Genomic DNA, 27,778 nt, shown 5'->3' on the forward strand with positions numbered 1-27,778 from the left:
AACAAATGATGTCTTTAGATGGGATGAACTTTGGCTGTCACAGATTTGTCTGAACAACCCTTAAAATACTAAACTGTTATGTCAGTCTGTGGAGATTTACTCAAATTAAATTCTGCAGGAAGCTGACAGGATCATCTGCAATCTGGAGACCAGCACAGAGCTCTTTAAAATTCATAATTTAGTGAAGAGTACAAGGGACGGGCAGGGATTTTTCACCTCATTTTGTGCTTTGAGATTAGGAAACCAAGATCTAAAGTAAATGTCAAAGCTACTAAACTGCAGTCAACCTGATTGGTTAAGAAGGCAAAGTCACACTGCATGTATGCAATCAATTTGAAATTCAGCATTATAGTAGCACTGCTACATTAATAAAAAATTTGTATTGATCACAAACTGTATCACTATTCTTTCATTTCCAAAGGATTTCATTTGAAAGGCAAATAATTGATTCTAAAGTCAGTTTCATTGTAATCATATGACAAGAAAAATAAATGAATGTGTAAAATAACAGAGTAATATATTTCTCTTCTCCTACCTCACAATTTTCTAGAATATGGAGCTGTCCTTCATTAATGATTAATTAAAAAAGGATAATATGCTTGCCTTGGTACAACAATAGTTTCATATCTAGCTCTTATATAAAATTGGGTGTTAGCAGTGATAACTGTAGAACAAGGTATTGTCACATATATCTGTCCCAGTGTGACTGAGGGAATGGAATGAGGACATTTACATTCTCCAAACAAGCTTACCCCACTCTCATTGCCATGAAGTTTCCTGGCCATGATTGCAATGAAAAGTGGTGTTAACAAAATGAAAATAGAAGCAGATTGCAATCCAGTGCAAGTAAAAATAAAATACATTATATCACAAAAAAAAACAATAATGGAAGAAAATAGCACATTGAATGTTCTCTCCTCAGACTGCATTCTCTCATGTTAGTTTTCAATCATTCTGTTTTACTCTAACACCTTCTACATAACTGGACTTCCTGAAAGGGGTAGGTCTATAATTCCACAAAGTAAGCCTGGGAAACACATCTTCAGACCAGCCACAGTAAAAACAAAGAAAAACCACAACAAAGGAAGTTAAATCTTCAAGACTCCTTTCTCCTGATCTGTTAATTTTAGGTCAGTTTCATATAGTTCAAATTTAAGCAATCAATAATGCCCATGCAACTGGTTTATTAGGAAAAGAATCCTGAAATAAATAGATAAAAATGATTGGTACATTATAATCCCATCCATCAAAAGAGGAAACTGCAAATTCACAGATAACTTTACATTTGTCAACAAAAATAAATCAAAATGGATCAGAAAACTAGATACTTATGTGAGTACTTGGCTCAAACCTGTCTGCCAATAATTGCTTGGTATTCCACCTCTAGAGTTAAGCTCTTGACTCAGGATGAACAGATTACTCATTATCCATAATCACTGATCTGCTGCTAAATTCCCTGTTCCTCACCTATAACTTACCAGTGGGGATCTGACCACTTTAATTAACATAGCTTGGTGTTCTGAAATGCCTCATTACACTACTTATTGATCTATGGTAAAACACCACAAATGGCATTGATTATTAAGAGGACTGTGTTGAGTTGGAGCCTATATGAATACATCTGTTTGAAACAAAAGGATAGAAACTACTTAAAATTGATAAGGATAACAGAAATTTCATATAAATTATTAATCCTCTGGCCAAGACAGTATGATGTTAACAGTAAGCTGATTATATATTTCATGTAAATACAATTTATGCAAAAGGATTAAGAGATCATCGAGGTAATCTTGATGACACTATTTTATAAACCACTATCTATAAAAAGCACACTGTCACTCAATAAAATATTTATACATTATTCAGTGAGTGGAAGTCATTTTTAAAAAATTCCTCATCCAAGAATTACTCTCTTGCATGCATTGACCAAGTACACAGATATTAATAAAAGCAAAATACTGCGGATGCAGAAGAAGGGTCACTGACCCGAAACGTTAACTCTGCTTCTCTTTTCACAGATGCTGCCAGACCTGCTGAGTGGTTCCAGCATTTCTTATTTTTAACACAGATATTAATGCAAGGTTGTTTAATGATGAATGTGAGCACCACCTTTTAATAACAGATTCATTCCATAGTCTTTGTTTAATAGTGAATTTTTGCATAAGTGTCACTTGATATTGACTTTTTATTTTAAGATTTCATTCATCATATGGCATATTGATTCGGACTGGCCTGAAGTGATATTTTATTGTATGATTCTTGACACATACTTTATGTGAGCTTCTGTGTATCATACTTTGATTTTAGCATTTGTATGGTGTTGCTGGCTACTTTTCATTCATCATATAATTTACTGATGAATACTCACTATTCACAACATAATTTCAGTCTCTGTGTCACTTACTTTCCACAGTCAAGGTAATGGGCTGGCTGGTTTTGTTTTCTCCATTTTTGTCATTTACCGCCTGCACGTAGTATCTTCCTGTATCAGGGGCCACTGTCGACAGGATGACGAGTGTGTTTTCCATTGTAATAGCTCTGTTGGGACAAATGGGGGAAAAATGAAAAATGGGAAAGCTTGGGAAGAATGAAATGTGCCCATGTTGTCTTGCAAGTCTGTAATGTTCTTTGTGCACATCATGGTCTGGAGTCACAGAGACATTATTTCTTTGGAAGTCATAGTTTTAACAACTCTTGTATATGGTCGATAACACAAACCAAGATTCCTGGTATTTGGAAGTGAAGATTTTTGATCAGAGTTTCTTCTCTGAGGTGAAAATCCCACAATGATGGTTTGATGTGTTTGCGTCTCACTGAAATCTGGTACTTTGTGTTAACAGCTCCAGTCCAGATTGTTTGTCTTCACAAGAAAGTTACCATCACATGAGGATACAAACTTGATGAAAATAACACAAAGTAAGAAGATTTTCAGAGATCACTTTAGTGTTTAACTTTATTTTGGTTAAAACAGTAAACGGGTTGAATCTTAAATACCTAATTACCACACTTAGATTTTTCCTGCTTGAATCAGAATTTCTACAAACTGCACGGAAAAATATCAAACTTCCAAAATTTTATGCCATTTCTCACTTAAATGTTCATTTAGATTATTAGTATATGTAAACATATTCAACATAAAATCCTAAACAAAAATATTTTATACCATACATGATGAGAGTTCTGATAAATGCTGTTGTCTCTAGCTCACAAGGAAATAGATTACCCACATCATGTGCTCAGCATTAATTACCTTGCATCAGGACTTTTTATTTAATTTTATATTTCCCTTGCAGAGCTTGTTGTTGAAGTCAGGGTGATTGTTGGCAGGACACAATCAGTGTTCAAGCCATAAGGTAAATCATGTGATATTGCAGGGCCACCGATATCCACGTGTAGAAATGGTTTTCTCTGGTGCCTCCAAAGGTAGTAGCATTGGAGCAGTAATATTAACATTAACTTCAGTAGCACAGATTGGTTACATTTCTGTCTAAGGTTTTTTTCTTGCATGCGACTTCCTGATCATTTGCCTGTATGGGAATTTCCCAATCATCAGGGAAGGTCTGGTGACCAGAATAGAAAGCCTCAATCAAATGCACACTTGTAGCCAAGACTGTGACAGAACTGCTTCTATTTGAACTGTTCTTTATATATATATGTATAGTTACAACCGAGGCAGGAGCAGTACACTGTCTTTTCTAGTTCCACTTCTCCACAGGTCACAACGTATATTTAAATGTTTATCCAGTTACTGATACAGTTCAATCATATACTCTACACTTTATCCCTAACTTTTCCAGTATCAAAGTGAAGCATTAACACACAGATTGAAATATGAAAGTTCCCTTTTTACCTTATCTCCTCTCACTCACACGCACACAGACAGGTTAACTGAAAAATAATGAGATTTTCTCTGCAGAGCTCTTTTATAAAAAAAACACAAAAAAAGAATACTTTGGCCAAATACTTGTTATTCCTTGAAGAAAACCGATGAGATATGTTGTGTCCAAAAATGGCACACAGTCTGGCATCCGAGTACACATAGACAGGTCACTGGGATCTTTTCTAGAGCAGTTCTTTTCAGGAGGCATACAGAATGAATCTGGCAGGCTTTCCAGGAGCTCCTTAGGAGAAACACGGCATTTCACATAGTCAAGAGGAAGGAGGCAAGCTGGGTGTATCTCTTGTAGCAGGTTGATCTCCAACTGCTTTCAAACACAGTCCACACCCCAACTGAACCAAAACAATATCTCAGAAGTGAAACCAAACAGCAAGTCAAAACCTCCTGACCCTCATAAATTGTGACACGTCACTCCTCTGTAAACATCTCCCCCAAGTCACCAAGGTTTCTGTTGTTTATTGAGCTTAAGGCATGTGACTTACAGTAAAGGTTATTTTCAAAAAAGACTTCAAGTGTCCTTTGGGCAAACTTTAAAAAAAAAAAGTCCAGCATCTATGGAATTATTTCAGTTCTCCAATGAATCCATCTCCACAATTCTAACACAGAAATCCTCAAAAATAAATTAAAAAATAGAAGCACCTTCATAACAATATATATAATGTATTATATTGGATGAACAAATCTGTATAATTGGAGTAAGTGGGTGCATTGAGATTCTTTGCTCACATCAGATACGTTTTCCTTTGGAGCCAGCAGATGGACTGATATCAGAGCACAGTAAAGGTCTATTTGAGAAGCTGACAGTGCAACAATAAGTCAATTCCTTGTTGCTAATCTGAATACAATAACAGCTTCCTTTTTGAACTGGTTCTACATTTTAGATACTACTCTGCTGGAACATTTTCAAAAGTTTATTTCAATTGCTCCTGAATACCACATTGTATGACATTCAAAATTAAAAGATCAACTTAACAAATTCCATCTGAGTTACCAAGATATTATAGCTAGTATATCAGAGTGGGGGAGGCAGTGATGTAGTGGTAATGTCACTGGACTAGTAACCTAGAGACCCAGGCTACTGCTCTGGGGACATGGGTTCAAATCCCACCACAGCAGATGGCGAAATCTGATATCAATTAATCTGGGAATTAAACAGCTAGTCTAATGGTGACCATGAAACCATTGTCAATTGTTGTAAAAACCATCAGGCTTTGCTGATGTCCTTTAGGAAATTTGCTGTCATTACATGTGACTCCAGACCCACAACAATGTGGTTGACTCTTAAAATGCCCTCTGAAATGGCCACTCAGTTCAAGGGCAATTAGGGATGGGCAATAAATGCTGGTCTAGCCAACAACACCCACAAACTAATAAAAAAAAGTTATTCTTCCACACCTGGCAATACACGTAACCTAGGCATGCAGTGTACTATCAGCAGGTCACTGTAATTTGTACAGCCACAGTATTTTATTCAGCTGTACTGCTCATTCATGTCCTGTGATGTAGTTATCTTTTGCATAATACCATAAATGTAATTAATGTCTATTAATGCAACTTAAATTAGCTGAGCTCTGAATTTTGTAAAAATGTCAATCATTTAATGTAATTAACTGACTCTTGAAAACATTTATCAGAAATGTGGAATATTTCAATATAAAAGAGTTCTGCTGGATTTGAAAAGGATGGCGTGAGATTTTTAGATTGTAAGTGGTGGTGGGAAGGAGTTTGGGTAATTACATGAGGACTAATTACCGTTAAAAACTTCAATTTAATAATCTTTAATTGTCTATTTAAAATCAGCAGAACTAGGCTCTTTAGAGTATTACAGTGATGTGCAGTGATTATCATCCTGCTTAATATAACTTGTTTATTATAGAATTTAAAATCAGACCATCTATTAGGCACACACTAAGCAAATTTAAAATGATTCTACACATTTCACACCTCATCTAAATATGAGGCACTTTCATATTCGAAGCATGCAGCTGGTGCAACCTTTGCTGTTCCAGTAGCAATGGAGACCCACTTTTCATGAACCTTACCCAGTATCACTGGGTCCACTTCTGGCCAGCTAAAAATAAGGCTCATATCATGATAGCTCATACCAATGACACCCTGTTGCTAAGTCCCGTGTTATTGTGCTAAATGTGTACAGTGGTTCTCCATGTTCTCAATTTTGTGGCTTATGGGAAGCAGGGCCAGGTGAAGTAAGCTAAACAGGGAGAGCAGGGCATTGAAGTTGATGCAGCATTGCTCTTCTGAACCAACATTTTTATTAGCAGCAAGTAAAAAAGTTCCTTAAATCCAAATTGCTCCATCATTAAATTATTGATGATACATCGGCATTACACTAGCCTTGACCACTGTCAAACTTGTTTCTTAATCTACATTTTCTTTAGTTTATACATGTGTATAAACATGTTGATGTAGGAATAAAGGAAAAAAACATAATACATCTTCTACCAAACATCCACTCACCTTTTTGTCCGTCAATGTGCTTGGCCAACAAATCGGAACAGTTTTGTCTGTAAACTGGAATGTAAGTAGAGACAGTTGTCTCATTCAGAAAACTACAAGCATAGAGAAAGAGAAAACAAGCAAGAATGCATGTGCAATGTGTCAGACTGGTACAGTAAGAGGCGTTCTTCTGTGGCTGGACCTATTCACAGGTCAATGTTGGTGGCACACTGCATTCTGTTTGTTGTGTGGCACACTTGACCAGAGATTTTTATGTTGTCACTGGTTGGAAATTTCTATTTCCCAGCTTGATACCCACACACACTCCCACACACACAACTGCATAAGCACATCTGCACAAAGTTGAATAATGCCGTAATGAGAAACAAAGCAATCAGCACTGCACAAAGTATTGGATAATTTGTCCTGAATGCAACTGCTGACATTTGTGACAGCAGTGCTCGTCTCACTCTTTTCATGGTAAAATGACAGCTTGACAAAGACAGATGCCTGCAAAAGCCTGATAATTTTAATGTAAAATCCTTTTTGTCCTGTTGCACCTCTTTTCTCTCTCTACAGAATGCAGTCCTGATAAGACTGAGCAATCTCAGTTTAACTGTGCAAAATTTAAATTTGCCCAGAATTTGTATGCCTTTATTAAAATTTTGTTTTCAGGATACCACTGCAGTTGACATCACTTTTCAAATTACAAACTGAATTCTAGTCAGAATTATCTGAGTCTTTTTCGATTACACTCCTGTGAATATTAATTAAGTACAATGTTACAATAAAGTGTAAATGCATTAAATGTGATCTTTGAGATTTCACATAAATATATGGCCAAATCTTTCCTGAACTAACCTTACGTTTACTTCCGGGATGAGGGAGGAGAGCAACCCAAGATAGTAGTTTGTAATTATATAAAAAGATGCTGGTAGTGGTGGTGGTGGTTGTCGTTGAATAAAATGTGACTCGTTGGTAAAACAGCATCTTTGCAAAGCTCTGTTGGTAGCCCTCGTCTACCTAAGGGATTGTTTTGAATCTTTTGCCTCAACTTTATCCGACTTAGTCTCCTCTTCTCCTACAGACACTGTCTCACAATTGACACATGACTCCATGAATTCCAGCAGGCCTCCTGTGCCTGACACAAGTCCTTGAATGTGAATGCAACAAGTGAGTACTGGGAGAATATTTGACCGTGTGTATGTTAAAGCTGAATCTGATCCTGTTCTCATCCCATGCCCATTCATAAACTTTCCAGCAGAGGTCAATGGATAGCTAACCACAATGGACTTATAGATCTTTTTTCCCTCCCTACCCACAAACACCAGGGCTAACGTAGCACTCTTACATAGTTAAAGGATCAAAGGTCCTGCTTGTCTGTGTGGCTCAGCAGCACAGCAGATGATACATTTACCCAACAAGCCCTCAGGATTCATTCCACAAGGTTTTTCTTGATGGAAGTTACTTATGTTTGCGGACCATTCCGTTTCCTGTAGTAAATTATCCAGACTTTGTGTCACTGCAACATCAACCAGCAAGTAAAATCAGCCAGTGCCTATATCAGCTCAGGCAACTGAGGCTCCATCATTCTGAATGTGGCATTATTTCTAAATGTAAATTTGGGAACAACTACAGGCTACCAGAGACTTCCTCCAGCAGTGATTGGAAATTCTTGTGTTGAGGACGTTGAAGCATTAACTTTTATTCAATTGCTGTGCGAATCTATTTGGGAAAAGCTTTGGTTGATCTCAGGGTGTAGATTTAACTCAATTCAGTGTCAAATCCAGCAAACAGAATGCCCAACTGTCTCATTTTAATAACTAGTAATGCATTCATACTCCTGCAAGATACGCAGATAAAATCACTACAGAACTGGTTATAAAATAGAAATAACAAAAGCAAAGTGATTATGGGAAATGATCCATGAACACTGTGGAAACTATGTGTTTGTTCCCTTTTCAACTCTGGTGAACGAATCTGGATACAAAGCCTGTGCATTGTGCAATAGGAAACATACTGCACACAAGCATACACCTGCAATATAAACACACCTTTTAAAAGTATATATTTATTATATATGTACTCAGTTTAAGTAGAATTAAATGCATGCCTGCTTGCACCATTTAAAAACTAATGGTGTAAAAATACATATTGCCTCCCCCATTAAAATCTGCTAGGCTACTTACTATTGTGAATGGATATGAACACAAAGGGTAACACAAATAAGAGTGCTGAACTATGGAAAGGAAACCTCATTAAAACAGGATATTTTCAACCATCCAAATAAATATCACTAAAATCAACACTGCACAAACACGAGTGAGAGAAAAAACATAAGTTTAAATATTCATCATACATCAGGAACAAATAAAAGAGGGCTGCCATGGAAAGCTCACCACTGCCATTTGGAATTCTACCAGAGTTTTTCTAGGATGTATCTGGCAAGGGAATTGATGATAATGAAAGGACGAGGCACAAATGTATGACTTTATATCTAAAGAAATAGTTTTGCAGTACTTGCACACAATGTGTTAGGGAGAAAGAGATAGTGCCATACTTCACTTCCATCTCCTTAGAGGAATTGTAAACAACACTTATTTTACTACCATGCATTTTTATGAACCTCAATCAATCCACATTTTCTACTACAGATACCAGGAACCTAAATAATGTTACACAATGGTTTTCTGTTAAATAATCAAGGCAAATTTACAGTATCTAGTTAATCAAAAAATAATCTTATATTTAGTTATGTGTTGCCATTTCCTACTCTTTCTCCCTCCTTGGACTGGGAGAAACAGCAGCTGTTTGTATGTAATTAAGTTACATTTAAAAAGTGTTTCGCTATTAGTACTGATTTTAAAAACCAAACAATTACCAAGAATTATCATTAACATGCTTTCACTTGGCCTAACAGTGTGAGGGAGTTGAATTAACATAAACAATTGAAGTTGAAGCACAGCTGGGTTAATGACTGCACCTCGCTGGATATTAGTGGCAGGCTCAGTAATTTGTCATAAAAATGCCACCAGCATTCAGCATTCCAACAAAAAAAGATATAGGCTCGATTTTAACTCTGTGTAAGTACTTTGAGTTGAAATCAGGCCCATAACAACTAAAAGATTGAAAATGCACTAAAATAGCCCCCTTTTAAAAAAAAAATAATGACATTATTGAATATAACATAATGCAACGTAACTAATTTCAAAAATGCAACGTAAAGATCATTTTGTTAAAACTTACATGCGGCTGCTGGGTGAGATTTTCCGGCCATCTCTGAACCATGTGACTTGGGGCCGGGGGAAGGTAGAAATTCTTGGTGCCCTGACAACTGCAGCATTTCCCTGGGAGACACTTAGATGTTTCGCACCATTCTCGAAGTTTGCCATATCTAAAAAACAGTATTTATAAACAATCCAGTTCAGATGTTGAGCTCTGTGCTGTACTTTCTACGTAATTCTATGTAAACATCTGAGAGGCCTTGGCATTTTTTGGTTATAACACCAAAAAGAATAATAATCTGTAAGTTTCCATACAGTGTAATATAAAACAGAATGAAAAACAAGTGGGCATGTGGTGTGACTTTAAGTCACAGAGTGGTGGGACATGCCTGATGTCAATGATTGTTCATGTTGAGTTGGTGATCCCAGGCATGCGGAGTGGAAAGCAAAATGGAAGGAAGTGGAAATAGTAGGGGAAATCTATCCTATGCTGTCACATCTCATGATAGCTGGTTTTGGAATGACAATGCCAGAATACTCACCATCTTTACTAAGGATGATGCAGATGTCATGTGAGAAAGACATTCTAAAAACGAGAAGTTTTATATTCATCAAAAATTAAAAATACTGAACTGAAATTTGCAAGTGCTGCCCAGATGCTGATCAGAACATGTACAGCAGAAAGATGGCCCCTTTAAGAGCGCTGGGGGCATTGCTTTAGAAATTTATATGATGGTCACAAGATAAGAAATTTTAGTGAGGATTAGTACTTTCTCACCAACCAGATCACATTGTTGTAATAGACCACTGATTTTTTTTGAGCTTATTTACAGCAAAATTCCTCTCCCTTTTTCCTTTATACTGGTCACCTCATGCCATGCACTACCTGCAGCCAAAACAGCAAGCTAGCAACTGGTGTTCATGGCTTTGCCAAGGCTGCTCTGAAATGGCCAATGACACTCCTTCAAAATTGCATTTCTTCTCTGTGGTAAGGTTGCTAGCCTTCTTTTGGCATCAACTCACAGTGGGTCAGTGAGACCAGGACTTCTGTGATTTGTGGACTTGTTTAGGGCGGCACAGTGGCGCAGTGGTTAGCACCGCAGCCTCACAGCTCCAGCGACCCGGGTTCAATTCTGGGTACTGCCTGTGTGGAGTTTGCAAGTTCTCCCTGTGTCTGCGTGGGTTTTCTCCGGGTGCTCCGGTTTCCTCCCACAAGCCAAAAGACTTGCAGGTTGGTAGGTAAATTGGCCATTATAAATTGCCCCTAGTATAGGTAGGTGGTAGGGAAATATAGGGACAGGTGGGGATGTGGTAGGAATATGGGATTAGTGTAGGATTAGCATAAATGGGTGGTTGATGGTCGGCGCAGACTCGGTGGGCCGAAGGGCCTGTTTCAGTGCTGTATCTCTAAAAAAAAAGAACACGGGTCTCATTATCTCAGGTATATTGCTACTTTGCCACAAATGGGGAGGCAATGGCGTAGAGGTAATGTCACTCGTCTAGTAATCCAAGGCCCAGGCTAAAGCCCTGGGAGACATGGGTTCAAATTCCACCATGGTAGATGTTCAAATTTGATTTCAATTAATAAAAATCTAGTCCAATGGTGACCATGAAACCATTGTCGATTGTTGTAAAAATCCATCTGGTTCACTAATATCCTTTAGAGAAGGAAATCTGTTTTTCTTAGCTGACTCCAGACCCACAGCAAAGTGGTTGACTCTTAAATGCCCTCTAAAATGGTCTAGCAATCCATTCAGTTCAAAGGCAATTAGGGATGGGCAATAAATGCTGGCCTTGCCAGTGACGCTCACATCCCTTGAATAAATAAAAAAAAACATGCACCCCTGCACACATAATTGAATATTTCTTAATTTATGGGGTTTGTGAACTAATACAATTCATGATTGATTGACACAGTGGGTTTTCAAATGCCCTTTCAGTTTTAGTGTTTGAATTCAAATGCATTGCAGAATGACAAGATGAAAGTAATCTCTGTCTGTTGGTTATAGGGAACCTACATGAGATGATTATGAACAGTCTTAACATAGTTCAAAGTGGGCATGGGCTGCGAGAATAAAATGTCACTAATGTATTACAAAGTTGTGGCTTCAAGCCCCACAATATTAGGTAGGAATGTGAGTGGTGAGGCGGATGCAAAGAGCCTTCAAGGGGATTTAGACAGGCTAAGCGAGTGGGCAAGAACATGGAATATAATATGGAAAAATGTGAAGTTATCCACTTTTGTAGGAAAAACAGAAATGCAGAGTATTTCTTAAATGGTGAGAGATTGGGAAGTGTTGATGTCCAAAGGGACCTGGGTGTCCTTGTTCATAAGTCACTGAAAGCTAATGCAGGTGCAGCAAGCAATTAGGAAAGCAAATGGTATGTTGGCCTTTACTGCAAGACGATTTGAGTACAGTTGTATACAGCCTCGGTGAAACTGCACCTGGAGCATTGTGTACAGTTTTGGTCTCCTTACCTAAGGAAGGATACACTTGGAATAGAGGGAGTGCAACAGAGGTTCACCAGACTGATCCCTGGGAAGGCGAAATTGTTCGATGAGGAGAGATTGAGGAGACTGGGCCTATATTCTTAAGAGTTTAGAAGAAGGAGAGGTTATCTCATTGAAGCATACAAAATTCTTAGAAGGCTTGACAGGCTTGATGCAGGAAGGATATTTCCCCTGGCTGGTGTTGGGGGTGGGGGTGGGGGGTAGGGTGGGCAGTCTAGACCCAGGGGATATAGTTTCAGAATAAGAGGTCATTTAGGACTGAGATGAGGAGGAGTTTCTTCACACAAAGGTGAATCTTTGGAATTCTCTACCCCAGAGGGCTGTGGAGGCTCAAGTCATTTAGTATATTCAAGACAGAGAGCGACAAATTTCTAGATAGTGAAGATATCAAGGGATATGGGGATAGTGTGGGAAAACGGTGTTGAAGTAGAAGATTAGCCATGATCTAGTTGAATGGTGGAGCAGGATCAAGGGGCCAAATGGCCTAGTCCTGCTGATATTTCCAATGTTCCCATGTTCCAGAGACTTTACCACAAAAATCTCGGCTGACATTTCAGTGCAATATTGAGGGAGTGCTGCACAATAGGAGGTGCCGTCTTTCAGATGAGACAATAAAATGAGGCCCCATTTGCCTTCTCAGGTGTACGTAAAAGATCGCATGACACTACTTTGAAGATCAGGGGAGTTGTTCTGACCAATATTTATCCCTTACTTAATATCACAAAAACAGATTATCTGGTCATTATCATTTTGTGCTTTTTTGCAGCTTGCCATGCACAAGTTGGCCGTCGCATTGGGATATCCTGATGTCTGAAAGGCGCTCTATAGATGCAAGTCTTTCTTTCTCAAATTACAGATAGGATGAGATGAACTAAGGTGGGAGGAGGTTCATGTGGAGCATAAACACCAGCATAGACCTGTTGGGCCAAGTGGCCTACTTCTGTACTGTAAATATTATGATTTCACTCTGCAAGGGCAAAAGGATAACTCTTTGAGGAAATAAAAATGTCACCGTGCTGCAGTAAGCAGATACTCTTCTGAGTTTGTAGCATTGCTGGGTCACAGTAGGGAGCGTTGCTCTCCATCTAATCTGTTCTGATCCTGACCTGAGAGTACATGAAGTTGACATTGGATATCCAATTTGAGGAAGTATTCCATTGTCCACAACACAAATATCCTTTCTCTCAGGAAGTACATAAAACCAGCATTAAATTATTTTCTTCTTTGAACAATAAAACTTCTCATTTATAAAAGGACTTAAATTTGAAAGTGTAGACACATAAAAATGAACAATTTTGAACATTTTCTTCAGTTACTTAATCATCTCATTGATACTGAAGGGCATCTTCCCTTTGTAATACCGTATGTTGTTTAACAGTACAAGGAAAGCTGCAGCTGTCATCACTTGTACTACAGAGCACATCCTCAAAATTTTGAGACATCCAACCTGCTGGATAATATATTAAACATAACAAAGCAGCTTCTCCTTAAAGACAAACATTCCCCAATTCAAATAACCATGTTTCTTTCCCAACAATCTATTTGTCAATTTCAGGTCAGTTTCATGCTGTACATTTGGAATCGACCAGTCACTGATCTCAAGGTAGTCAAGCTGCTTCAGAAACAGGATCCTTCGTAAATGGATTACTGCAGACAGATGATCAGGATGACACAGTTGCAAAAACTCACAAAGGGGATAAAGAGAGGATATTAAAGATATTTATTTCCTTACTGAGTTGGAAACTCAGATTTCATTATTTTTAAATTAGGTCTGAAAATCTGTCTTTCTATCTGTAGTGCTTTTACACAACTTGTGTATTAACTAAAGAATTCAGTTGAAAGGTTAATCTCCTTCAGTGTAGTAATGGGAAACAACATTAGGGTATTGATTTTGACGCCTGCCAGTCATTTTGAACATAACGTCTATGGTTTGAAATCTATCAAAAGCAATACTGCAGCATTGTTGGCAGCACCAAGAGCTGTTGTGTTGTCACAAGAGAGGCAGTGAATTACATATGTTAATGAGTTGACTGAAGGTATATAGGTGGGAAGGAAAAAGCAGAAGAAAATGAGTTCAAAAATGTCAATCAAATTTTGAGATGGTGGGGAATACAGTAAGTGAGAAACCATAAAATGAAGGAGGAAGAAAAAATGTTTCACATAATCTTTCATTCCGGAAATAAACAGAGAAAAAGAGACAGATTATATATGATTGACGGAACCAGTTCTCATACGAGACTGAGCAATTTGACATTTGCTGTTTTTACTTGAGTCTATAATCAAGACACGTATGGGATTCCCTGAGGGTCAAAGCAGCATTATACTACACTACATTTCTTCCACTGAGCACAAGCTATTTGAGCTACCATTCTGAGTTACCTGCTGATGGTATTTTTGTATAAGCTTTCTGAAATCTTATCCCTACAAGTATTTTGTGCGAAGGAACAATTAACAGTAAACTGAAATTTGCAGTCTATATGACTGGAATTTTAAATCAGGCACATAAAAGATCATCTGAAGAAACAGTGCCCACCAGACATCTAAAAACATATTTAATGATCAGAACAACATATTTCCTAAAAACTCACTGGAGATTTGGCAATATATATTTAACCACAGACCTTTCTTCATACTGTTCAGGTTATAAACGCAGATGCAAAAATGGCCATGGTAAAGGGGAGCTGATTGAATCCACTATTCTCTTGGCCATTTTGTCTCAAGAAGATTATCACAGTATGATCAAATCACTGCAGAAATAAAACCAAAAAAAAATCCAGAACATAAATGTTGGTAAAAATATTTTGGGCATATGTTGGAAAAAAATTAAAGAGGCATTCTCCCTAATGAAGAGGTGTAGAAGCTCTTTCAAGTGTGAAAGACACACGTAATTTTCGTTCTCAGCTGACATCACCAAAAAACTCACAGCAAGACTTATTGACTGGCACCAAGATGTTGTTCTTGCGTGCATTGGGTGGATAACAGTTAACAAAGCAGCATTTGGCAAGTGCAGTGGCACATTATTCCTAAAGAAGCAGGTCATTCAAATCAAAGTCTTCCAAAATTGAGCCAAATGTCAAGTTTTTATTTAAAAAATGGGAGGTTCAATATTGAACTGCAAAATCACTATTGATGGGGTTTATTGGTCTAAAAAGAGCTGTCAACTTGATAACATTTTCGTTTTGCTCCAAACCTATGAGAAAGATAAATCTAGCAAAAACCTTGTACCTTTAAAGGATGGTCTTCCTACAGTTCTACAGCTTAATATAAATGTGCACATTTCTGCTGTGCCCAAATAGACTGTGGTTAATTAAGCTAATTAAAACAATGTACAAAATCTTCTGTGATTTTCACATTATCGTTATTCATTAATGCTGCTGCCTGATTAGATTCTCATTACCTAGGTAATTAAGCAGCAGTGTAGCTTCCCCGATTTCCCTTCTCCCCACTCCAACGTGCAGACTGTAAGCATTTGTACTGTCTCCTGGTACAGCGCATAAGCATGGAACTCAGGTTACGCCATCCAATTCAGCTGTAAATTCAAGTTTGTTTTTACTGTTCACAGCGGACTATTATTCTGACTGGGAAAAATCCACTTTTATTTTCATGCAGTAAAATTATGGGCTGGGATTTTACACCACCCCCGCGGCAGCAGGCTAGTGGTGGAGGGCGGGGGGTTTGGGATGATGGAGTGGGGGGGGGGGGGTCGTAAAATGGAGTAGGAGGCCGGGGGGGGGACCGTTCCTGACGCCTTCCCGTCCCCACTGAAATTTTACCAGGGGCAGCGGCAACAAGACACAGCCCGTCCGCCCCAGGCCAATCAAGGCCCTTAAGCGGCCCATTAACTGCCACTTAAGGGCCTCCTCCTGCCGCCATTGGCATTTTACCAGCAGTGGGCGGGCGTCTCAGGCCCTCCAGGAGGCCGCCAAGTAAAACCTGGTGGCCTCCTTGCAGGCTCGGAGGGGCCCCCCTGATCAGGCACCCTGTGCCCCACAGAGGGCCCTGCCCAACCCAACTGCCCCCACTGCACAACACTTCCCCCCCTCCCACCTCCGAACCCACACCCCCACTGCCTCGCTGGGGCCCGGCTGATTGTTGCTGTCGAGGCCCGAGAGACTTGCCTTTTTTTGGGCCGGCATCCATGATTCTGCTGTGGCTGGGTGCAGTCCCGGCAGTGGCCACCCTCCCAGTGACGCTGCTGGGACTGAGAGCTGCCAGCCCGCTGACTGGCCGGCAGCTCCATTGGGCAGGACTTCCTGCCTCAGAGGGGTGGAAGTTCCGCCCGAGGCCAATTAAGGGCTTGGGGAACGTAAAATCCTGGCTCCCCAGGCTCGGTGGAGGCGATCTCACCCCCAACATTTAGGCCGGTGGGCAGGGCCTCCCACCCAATGTAAAATTCCAGCCATGATGTGGAATTACAGCACATTTAGTCCTGCAGAGGTAAAGCAGATGGAAGATCCTCATTACTCAACAGGGGAGGCGGTGGCGTAGTGGTATTGCCACTGGACTAGTAACCCAGAGACCCAGGGTATTAGTCTGGGGACATGAGTTCAAATCCCACCACAGCAGAAGGTGGAATTTGAATTCAATTAATAACAAATCTGGAATTAAAAAGCTAGTCTAATGATGGCCATGAAACCATTGTCGATTGTTGTAAAAACCCATCTGGTTCACTAATGTCCTTCAGGGAAGGAAATCTGCTGTCCTTACCTGGTCTGGCCTACATGTGACTCCAGACCCACAGCAATGTGGTTGACTCTTACATGCCCTCTGAAATGGCCCAGCAAGCCACTGAGTTGTATCGAACTGCTACGAAGTCAATAGCACTGTGGGTGTACCTACCCCACATGGACTGCGGCGGTTCAAGAAGGCAGCTCACCACCACCTTCTCAAGGGGAATTAGGGATGGGCAATAAATGCTGGCAATAATATGCTGAAATGTGTCACTTTTTTCCCCACAGTGGAAACTTCAATAGACTAAAGTTTCATTCCTGACAACTTCCAGGATGCTTTACTATCTGGGAATAGGTGTCCTTCCCTACCAAATGAATGCAAGCGATCCATCGCCCATAAAGCCTACTTTCTTGGGAGGTGAAGAAAACAGCAGAATGAAAAACTTCCAATGATGCTAGGTCCCGGGATACAGGTGATTGGTTTGAAATTAGATACAGGTATTTATTTGAAGAAAGTATGGTAACATACTTTTTTCTCATCACCTGTTTACATTAACTTGCCATATAGGAAATCAAGTCATTTTAGTGGTTATATTGTAGACTTTTCCACCTAGCTACCACTTCATGTTTTGGTAAATGATGTTACATAAGACATAGAGGAAATTGAAAAGATTCAGGTATAGCAACAAATAAAGTCCCATCTGTTTGTTCATTCAACTACAAAGTCTAAGGCTACTAGACATAGTCAGGTGCTTCATGTGGATCAGTATCAGGAAAATGGGTGGCAAGAAGAATAAAATTTAAAGGGGAAGGCAAGAGTAGGGGAAATGCCTTTTACAAAAAAACTTTGAAAATGTTGACTTGAAGGAAATGTAGTAACTTGTATTTGTTATGTGTTGAAAAATGTTTTGGACACCGACCATTTCAAGTTATCCCAGAGCTGCTGGGTTGCACTCAATACGAAGGAAACACTGCTGCATCCCAAAGGTCTCTTGTTCAATTAAATGGGATCTGGCCATTAGAAGCAGCCTGGGAGTCAATCTGGAACGACCCAATGCAGAAAATTCTACCTTTAAAAAAAAATTCATTCATGGGATGTGGGCGTCACTGGCTATGCCAGCATTTATTGCCCATCCCTAATTGCCCTTGAAAAGGTGGTGGTGAGCTGCCTTCTTGAACCGCTGCAGTCCATGTGAGGTAGGTACACCTACAGTATTGTTAGGAAGGGAGTTCCAGGATTTTGACCCAGCGACAGTGAAGGAACGGCGATATAGTTCCAAGTCAGGATGGTGTGTGACTTGGATGGGAACTTGCAGGTGGTGATGTTCCCGTGCATCTGCTGCTCTTGTCCTTCTAGGTGGTAGAGGTCGCGGGTTTGGAAGGTGCTGTCTAAGGAGCCTTGGTGCGTTGCTGCAGTGCACCTTGTAGATGGTACACACTGCTGCCACTGTGCGTCGGTGGTGGAGGGAGTGAATGTTTGTGCATGGTGTGCCAATCAAGTGGGCTGCTTTGTTCTGGATGGTGTCGAGCTTCTTGAGTGTTGTTGGAGCTGCACCCATCCAGGCAAGTGGACAGTATTCCATCACACTCCTGACTTGTGCCTTGTAGATGGTGGACAGGCTTTGGGAAGTCAGGAGGTGAGCTACTCGCCTCAGGATTCCTAGCCTCTGACCTGCTCTTGAAGTCACGGTATTTATATGGCTACTCCAGTTCTGTTTCTGGTCAATGGTAGCCCCTAGGATGTTGATAGTGGGGGATTCAGCGATGGATATGCCTTTGAATGTCAAGGGGAGATGGTTAGAATCTCTCTTGTTGGAGATTGTCATTGCCTGGCACATGTGTGGCGCAAATGTTACTTACCACTTATCAGCCCAAGCCTGGATATTGTCCAGGTCTTGCTACATTTCTACAAGGACTGCTTCAGTATTTGAGGAGTCGTGAATGGTGTTGAACATTGTGCAATCATCAGCGAACATCCCCACTTCTGACCTTATGATTGAAGGAAGGTCATTGACGAAGCAGCTGAAAATGGTTGGGCCTAGGACACTATCCTGAAGAAGTCCTGCAGTGATGTCCTGGAGCTCAGATGATTGACGTTCAACAACCACATCTTCCTTTGCGCTAGGTATGACTCCAACCAGCAGAGAGTTTCCCCCTAGATTCCCATTGACCTCAGTTTTGCTAGGGCTCCTTGATGCCATATTCGGTCAAATGCTGCCTTGATGTCAAGGGCAGTCATTCTCACCCCACCTCTTGAGTTCATCTCTTTTGTCCATGTTTGAACCAAGGCTGTAATGAGGTCAGGAGCTGAGTGGCCCTGGTGGAACACAAACTGAGCGTCACTGAGCAGGTTATTGCTAAGCAAGTGCTGCTTAATGGTACTGTTGATGACACTTTCCATCACTTTACTGATGATTGAGAGTAGGCTGATGGGGTGGTAATTGGCCAGGTTGGACTTGTCCTGCTTTTTGTGTACAGGACATACCTGGGCAATATTCCACATTGCCGGGTAGATGCCAGTGTTGTAGCTATACTGGAACAGTTTGGCTAGGGGTGCGGCAAGTTCTGGAGCACAGGTCTTCAGTACTATTGCCAGAATGTTGTCAGGACCCATAGCCTTTGCAGTATCCAGTGCCTTCAGTCGTTTCTTGATATCACGCGGAGTGAATCGAATTGGCTGAAGTCTGGCATCTGTAATGCTGGGGACTTCAGGAGGGGGCAGAGATGGATCATCAACTCGGCACTTCTGGCTGAAGATTGTTTCAAATGCTTCAGCCTTATCTTTTGCACTGATGTGCTGGGCTCCCCCATCACTGAGGATGGGGATATTTGTGGAGCCACCTCCTCCAGTTAGTTGTTTAATTGTCCACCACCATTCACGATTGGATGTGGCAGGACTGCAGAGCTTAGATCTGATCCATTGGTTATGTTATCGCTTAGCTCTGTCTATTGCATGCTGCTTATGCAGTTTGGCACGCAGATAGTCCTGGGTTGTAGCTTCACCAGGTTGACACCTCATTTTGAGGTATGCCTGGTGCTGCTCCTGGCATGCTCTCCTGCACTCTTCATTGAACCAGGGTTAGTCTCCTGGCTTGATGGTAATGGTAGAGTGGGGGATATGCCGGGCCATGAGGTTACAGATTGTGGCTGAGTACAATTCTGCTGCTGCTGATGGCCCACAGCATCTCATGGATGCCCAGTTTTGCATTGCTAGATCTGTTCGAAATCTATCCCATTTAGCACGGTGATAATGCCACACAACCACGATGGAAAGTATCCTCAATGTGAAGGCGAGACTTTGTCTCCACAAAGACTGTGCGGTGGTCACTCCTACCAATACAGTCATGGACAGGATCATCTGTGGCAGGCAGATTGGTGAGGACAAGGTCAAGCATGTTTTTCCCTCGTGTTGGTTCCCCCACCACCTGCCGCAGACCCTGTCTAACAGCTATGTCCTTTAGTACTCGGCCAGCTCGGTCAGTAGTGGTGCTACCGAGCCACTTTTGGTGATGGACATTGAAGTCCCCCACCCAGAGTACATTTTTTGCCCTTGCCACCCTCAGTGCTTCCTCCAAGTGGTGTTCAACATGGAGGAGTACTGACTGATCAGCTGAGGGAGGGCAGTTGGTGGTAATCAGTAGGAGGTTACCTTGCCCATGTTTGACCTGATGCCATGAGACTTCATGGGGTCCCGAGTCGATGTTGAGGACTCCCAGGGCAACTCCCTCCCTACTGTAGACCATTGTCCCGCCACTTCTGCTGGTGGGACAGGACATACCCAGCGATAGTGATTGCAGTGTCTGGGACATTGTAATGTATGATTCCGTGAGTATGACTATGTCAGGCTGTTGCTTGACTAGTCTGTGGGACAGCTCTCCCAACTTTGGCACAAGCCCCCAGATGTTAGTAAGGAGGACTTTGCAGGGTCAAACAGGGCTGGGTTTGCCGTTCTCGTTTCTGGTGCCTAGGTCGATGCCGGGTGGTCCGTCCGGTTTCATTCCTTTTTATTGACTTAGTAGCGGTTAGGTACAACTGAGTGGCTTTCTAGGCCATTTCAGAAGGCATGTAAGAGTTAACCACATTGCTGTGGGTCTGGAGTCACATGTAGGCCAGACCAGGTAAGGACAGCAGATTTCCTTCCCTAAAGGACATTAGTGAACCAGATGGGTTTTTACAACAATCGACAATGGTTTCTTGGCCATCATTAGACTAGCTTTTAATTCCAGATTTATTAATTAAATTCAAATTCCACCTTCTGCTGTGGTAGGATTCGAACCCATGTCTCCAGATCAATACCCTGGGTCTCTGGGTTACTAGTCCAGTGATAATACCACTACGCCACCACCTCCCCTGCTGAGTTTTATTTCCCCAGGTCAGGCACCTCCAATTTGTGGAATACCACACATGCTTAAAGTTGGAATCAACTGGGTTTGTGCAACAAAATAACATTGCAAAACACTCAGATTAGATGACAATGACATTGTTTTTGATATGTACTGACATTTCCTCTCCACTGCTAAGTCCTGCATCTGTGATTGACAGGAATTCACAATACAAAGTGGATGTCAGTACAATTTGTATCAGAACGGACTCAACTGAGCTCCTCAATTGCTGCAGAATATATTAAATACTTTCCATATGAACTATGTTTCCAACACAGCTTTTATTTGTTAGTTAACCCAGTTTTACTTTTGGGTTACTGCAGAATGGGGAGTTTTGGGAATCGAAATTCTCTCAAGACTTTTCAGGATGAGACACTAAAGGGAGCCACATGTGCAGAAAGTGAAATTCAGGGCAGCAGGGTTCTAAATATAACTTTTTTGTTGAGCAGTAGAAAAATACTTGATTTGTTACAGCCTCAGCTGAGAATGGTAAAGAACTCCCCAAACAGTCATTACCTTTTTTTTCATTCTCTGCTTAATTCATTTTCTTTTTTATTTAGATCTCTGTTATCATAAGCAGAAAGGTTGTATGCAATTTTTAAAAACCAGTTTACAGTTTCAGCATCAGGTTCTCTCAGTCAGTGCCACTCCTCACTTCCCATCACTCTATGCACTATTAGCTACAAACAAGTTGAACTTGGGATAAGATGTTTTTATATATGCGAATTGGACTTTTCATCTGCTGATATCACATCATCCACCAAGGACACATTCAGCAGCTGCCCCACTGGCACACGAGTATCATCCAGCACTCTGGGCCAACTTACATGCCACCTGGACTTCTGTCCTCCTCTGCATCAGTGCTCCGACACGATTCCTTACTATGCAACGGTAAAAGCCAGCATGGGATCGATCCAATGATGGGATCAGATATCTAAAAGTAAGAACGAAAGTAATCAGTTGGCGATTATGTGGAAGTTTGTTTTTTGCATTGATGCTCTTTCTAAAATTTCTAAGTATTTTAATCTGCATGCACACAGTTGCTGAATCAGTGCCAGCATGCAGCACTCTTTTCCTCCTAATGACTTGATCAAAGCGTGGCAAGCTGCCCAGTTTTAGAATTTTTCCTTTGTGTCCTCTATCCGACTCACCCAGTTTGCCAGCTGGCAATCTAAACTAACAACATGTGGAGAATCTCACATTGAATAAATTGATACTATTCATGGCTCCTTGTACAGCCATCCTTTAAAAATGAGACCTCATTGTAACAGATCTCTGATTTATTGTGTTGTTTTAAATGGCGCAGAAATGCCCGAGGAGAGGGAGCCAGATGCTCTGGTGGTAGATTGTTGAGGTTCCCTTTCAGAAAGTCTCAGTTCAAATGTCAATCTGCAGCATAACTGGAACTCAATTCACCTTAATGAGCTTATTTTGTTCATTTTAAATGTAAAAATAACTTTAAGAGAAAGTTCACTTTTTGAGCCATTACATTCCAACTCTCATGTCTCTGAGAAGTGGGTTTTACATCATAGAGCTGCAAGATGAACAGTAGAACTGCAGGCAAATTAAAGAAGGTGGTCTCACTGGTGGGAATTTTCTCCTCTTTCATAACTTTAAAGTCAGGACCATTTCCAATTAGGGACGGCAGGAGGGTTGATGAGGTGGGAGGGCCAATCAGGAACCAGCATGTCAGGATCGGAGTGCAGCCACAGTGACTGGGGTGCAAGAGGAAGCACGGTTACCAGAGGGAGGTGAGGAGCAAGGGGTATCACTGAATCCCTTAAGTTACAATACACTCAGTGACATCATGGGGAGGGTGGCATACTGGTGATGTCACTGAACTAATAATCCATAGACCTAGATCAATGCCCTGGGAACAGGGGTTCAAATCCCACCATGGCAGCTGGTGTCAAAGTGGTAGGTGGTGAACCACTGGGGTTCACGGGCTTGGAAGGTATAACATCTTTTAGTATACTTTTACTCAAGAGTAGTTCATGATATGTTCTTTAGAATTTCCTATTACCTTTTCACCATTGCTACTGAATATACTTCAATCTCTCTACTGGATTCACTTGATCGTTCTCCTCTGAAACTCAGCACAATGCCAAATCACCACATTATCAGTTTAGGGCATGTCTAATACCCTTGCTGAATGACCAAGAACATTGTGCATGCCAATTGCCAGTATTTTAAGCTGACAGCATTTCAATTAATGTATTGCTTTTTTCACAGAGATTGGACGTTATCAACATCCACTAATTAGGTTGGTTAAAGGGTGGCACTGAACACTGTTAGAATCAATTTCATTAGTTGGAGGACAGAATTGAAGCTGGTTGGAACTAATTAGATGACACTCTTGTTTATTAACTTGAGGCCGACGAAATTAGTTGATGGCGTCCGAGAGTTGCAGTTAAAAATATATTTATTTAGTGTTTGCCCACAAATAAGTCAGAAAGAAAAATAAAATGCAGATTTTAAAACTTATTATTTTCCACAAAGGAATTTTCTGAGACATACTCAACTTTTATCGCATGTGAAGGCTTATTTCCTACATGACTAGTTGCAGCTGCTTTTTTGAATTAAGATCGCAGCTTTAACTGAACATTATCCAAGCATTCCTGTCACTGTACCTGTGAACCTGTCAGGGTTTGGAAACGAAAGAATAAAGTTGGGAGTTTTACTTCACAAAAGATTACATTGATATTCCCACATATAGGATTTTACTACAGTATTATTGCGATATGCGATTTAGACAATTGGTCTGTTTATGAGATGTCCGTACAAACCAATTACAGTGCAACGACAACAAACTTCAGACTGGAGATAGCCAGTCATGTCCACTTAGAGAGTGGAAGTCCAATTTACATGCCCTGTAGTTTCCTGTTCCGGCCCCACACCCCCAAAATGATGGCAGGATATAATGAATTTTTAGTTCAAAAACAGGCAAATAAACCTGTTCACAGGGGCAAAAGAACAATATGGGCTCGAAACTAATGATGCCAAGAGTTTGCTGGAGTGGGGCATCTTTTAAGTCAACATTTTCCCTTACCCTTCAGCTTGAAAAAATTTTGTGTTGCAATTTGCAGGGAGGACCTGATTGACTCTAATTCACCCAACTTCCTTCTCCGTCGTTCCCCTGCTTCTTTCTCAATCCTTAAATCTCATTGGTTAAGGAGATAAACTGTTGGTCCCAACCCTTCAGCCAAAGAGATGTGGAGCACTATGACTATCATCTGACATTAACTGGAGATAAAGCAGTCAGACCCACAAAACATCTAATTTTATCAGTCACACATCATATAGATAAGTGCACTCTCCTCTCAGGGAAAAATAAATCATGAATTAATTTGATTAAATAGTAAGGGGCAAATTAAAGTACAACGTATTGCTAGTTACTTACATAGCACAAAGATGTTTTTGGTTATACAGCAGTACCACCCTTTGTGTGTACAGCAGTGCAACCCATTAGACCTTTGCTTTTCAGTGCTACAATATGTGTCGTTAATGTGCAGTAACATTGGAGTGGAATAGCTGATATACAGCAAATGCTGTATTTATGTTTAATATGTGATATTTCGCACAGACGTTAACACTTATAATAGCTACATAATGGAAACAAATGTACACTTTAGTTCATATTCTTAAAACAGAACTATTGAAAACTTGCATTGTAAGGAATATTTACATTGTCACTATAATACAGTGAACAGTGTTTAAAGTCTTCAACCATACCACACCATTCACTCACAATGCCTAATTCTTTTCCGTAGGAAAGCAGAAGCACCTCATTCTTACTGCTGATGTTTTCTATAATATAAATAGGTGAGCATGGATTGCATGATTTCCAAACTGATCTGCATTGAAGATCAATTTCTCATTCCTCATTTAACTGCACAACTTGATTAATTATTTAAAATAGTTGCTAGTCCCACAATGTTGCAATTATGCACGAGCAACATACATTAATTAAACTGAAGTACATATATAATCATAAGATTAATAATTGTTTCACCTACATAACTCTGTCATCTATATCCAGATTTTTTCAGCAAATATAAACATTATAAGGCTCAACAACCCAAATTCATCTTTCATTTAAAAAAAACGTTACCTCTGCAGTTTTACAGTTGTTTCCCTGCCCTCATATAATTCCCTCATGCATTTGCTGTGTGGCATTCATCAGAGCATGAGTGGGTAACTTGCTTCCAGTGATCTGCCCCTGCTGCTTTTACCTCAGGCGTATGTGAGCTGCCCAAAGTGACAAATCCACTTATTATTCCCCCGCCCCTCAGTAACGCACCTAGCTCCTGCTTGGTGTTTGGACTGAATGTCATAACAAAGATTGGCAACACCTTGGGCGTGGAAAATGGCAGCTATCCCCTGTGAGGCCCATGCTGCCACTCCACTGTGATTGTCCATTGGGCAGCCACTTTACATATTCACGGCACCCCACCCCCCCCCCCTCACCCCCCACCCCCAACAATCATGTGATGGGTGCGGCTTGGCGACGCCATTCACAGGGTCACCTGTTGAAAGAGCAGGTCCTGCCGCCATTTTTAAAAGGCTACCAGCCCTGTAGACAGTTCAACAAAGTGCAGAGTTGACCCCTTCCCCACCTTGGTGGCGCCAGCTTTCCCTGGACAGGAAAGTGAAAGCGCGTGAGTGATGCATGTCGCGCTGAAGATCGGGAACTGAAGGTAAGATCGTTGCGGATTAGACTTTAATAAATGCGAACATGTAATTTAAATATTTGAACCAAGGTCCCGTTGCAGAGCGGTGGAGGAGCTACCACAGAGGTTCCCCACCACCGGGAAGATCGGGCCTGACAATCCCGGCGTCAGGTTCCGTGGTGAGCCGCTGCCGCTCTGATTCTCCGGCACCCCCCAGGCCACAAAACCCGACTTCGAGCTGGGAACAAAATCCAGCACCTTGTGTGAAGAATCATGGGAGAAACCTACACCTTTGTATTCTGCAGGGCAGTGAACTGGAACACAAACATCACATTCTATTACCTGAAAAATATCCAGTTTAAATATTTTTTCAACGACCATGAATCCATTGATTATTTGAGTAGTACCCAGGTAATAGAGTTATAGAAGTTGGACATCTAATTCGCATTCCTTCACATTGTAAATTTCTGTCTATAGCACATTATGGTTGGAAGGAATTGGTGTGCAAATGTAAAGGAATAAAACTGAATTTTACTAGCCCTCCAACCTCCGGGGTCGTAGTGGGAGGGCCTGGAAAATTCTTCTGGGATAGGCCCGCCACAAACCCCGACACCAAGAAAGCGCCTCTGCATTTTACCGGTGGCAGAGAGGCCTCAGTGCACCCCCCCACCACCGAGTGGCAGGGCCTTGAAAAACATGCAAATAAACTTATCTTGACTTGGCAGTCGTCCCACAACGATATTCCGGCCGCTGGCCAGAACTCCAGCCCTTTCGGAACTCCATTCGGGAAAACACTCTGTATTGGCTGAGGGGATGGTGGGAAGGGGTTGAAGGGCAAAGGTAACCAAGTTCATGGGCAAAGTTGGTGTTGGGAAGAAAGGTTTTTATGTGTGTAAAATACATTAAAAGGTCACTGGGGGGTGTGGGAGAGGGGCTTTGATCGGTTAATAAAGGTTTAACTTTTAATTTGCCCTCCATGTCCCTTTAAAAATTAAAATTGCCGATAAGGGCTTGAAGCCCTTTAAAAATGGTGCTGGCGCCTTTGCAGCGGCGCCAGACACCATTGCTGGGGATGGAACGGTTGCACCCTCTACATCATCGGGGGCGGCCTCTCCATGCGGGCGGACTGCCGACTTCAAAGCGCGTCATCGCGATTTGCACGCTTTATTAAAATCCAGCCCATAATGTGGGAGAAAAAGATTTGCCTAAAGGGGATGAAGAAATAAACATATTTTACCAGGTGTACTACTGCTACTACTTTTGTATCATGGGAAAAGCTAATAATGGGATATCTATTTTGGCCTCTTGAGACGCCGAGAAATGAGGTGCTTCCTGCAATAGATCTCAGTGGGCAGTTTTATGTGATTTTATTTTTTGTTTTATTTTTATTTAGGGATACAGCACTGAAACAGGCCCTTCGGCCCACCGAGTCTATGCCGACCATCAACTCCCATTTATACTAATCCTACACTAATCCCATATTCCTACCACATCCCCACCTGTCCCCATATTCCCCTACCACCTACCTATACTAGGGGCAATTTATAATGGCCAATTTACCTATCAACCTGCAAGTCTTTTGGTGGTGGGAGGAAACCGGAGCACCCGGCGAAAACCCACGCAGACACAGGGAGAACTTGCAAACTCCACACAGGCAGTACCCGGAATTGAACCCGGGTCGCTGGAGCTGTGAGGCTGCGGTGCTAACCACTGCGCCACTGTGCCGCACTGTGCCATGGTCTGTGACTCATGGCCACAATCGCATTTCGGGTCATCCCTCATCTTCCGCTTATGGAGCAGGTGGCCACATCATCCATGTGCTCTGCGGATTTGGTTGAGCTCTGTCCGCTGTCTTCAAGGGAGGTTGAAGCAAGGTACCTCTGCTGTTGGGCCAGTTATGGTGTGTTTCTTTATGCTGCATGTATTCCACAATTCGGTCATCTGGATAATGGCTTGGTACCAGCT

The 27,778-nt window shown here is 41.3% G+C and overlaps 1 protein-coding gene across 1 annotated transcript in view; it reads right to left on the reverse strand.

The window, feature by feature from the left end:
- Window positions 1-27,778, reverse strand: part of LOC137384323 (protein sidekick-2-like) — a 506,965-nt gene that overhangs the window by 346,735 nt on the left and 132,452 nt on the right. Inside the window, exons 2-4 of the mRNA XM_068058191.1 lie at window positions 21,971-22,077; window positions 9,602-9,749; window positions 2,405-2,538 (exon numbers count right to left, since the gene is read on the reverse strand). Coding sequence (XP_067914292.1) covers window positions 2,405-2,538; window positions 9,602-9,749; window positions 21,971-22,077 — 389 coding nt within the window. The remainder of the gene's footprint in view (window positions 1-2,404; window positions 2,539-9,601; window positions 9,750-21,970; window positions 22,078-27,778) is intronic.

Source organism: Heterodontus francisci, chromosome 26 (genome assembly GCF_036365525.1).
Source record: "Heterodontus francisci isolate sHetFra1 chromosome 26, sHetFra1.hap1, whole genome shotgun sequence".
NCBI lineage: Eukaryota > Metazoa > Chordata > Chondrichthyes > Heterodontiformes > Heterodontidae > Heterodontus > Heterodontus francisci.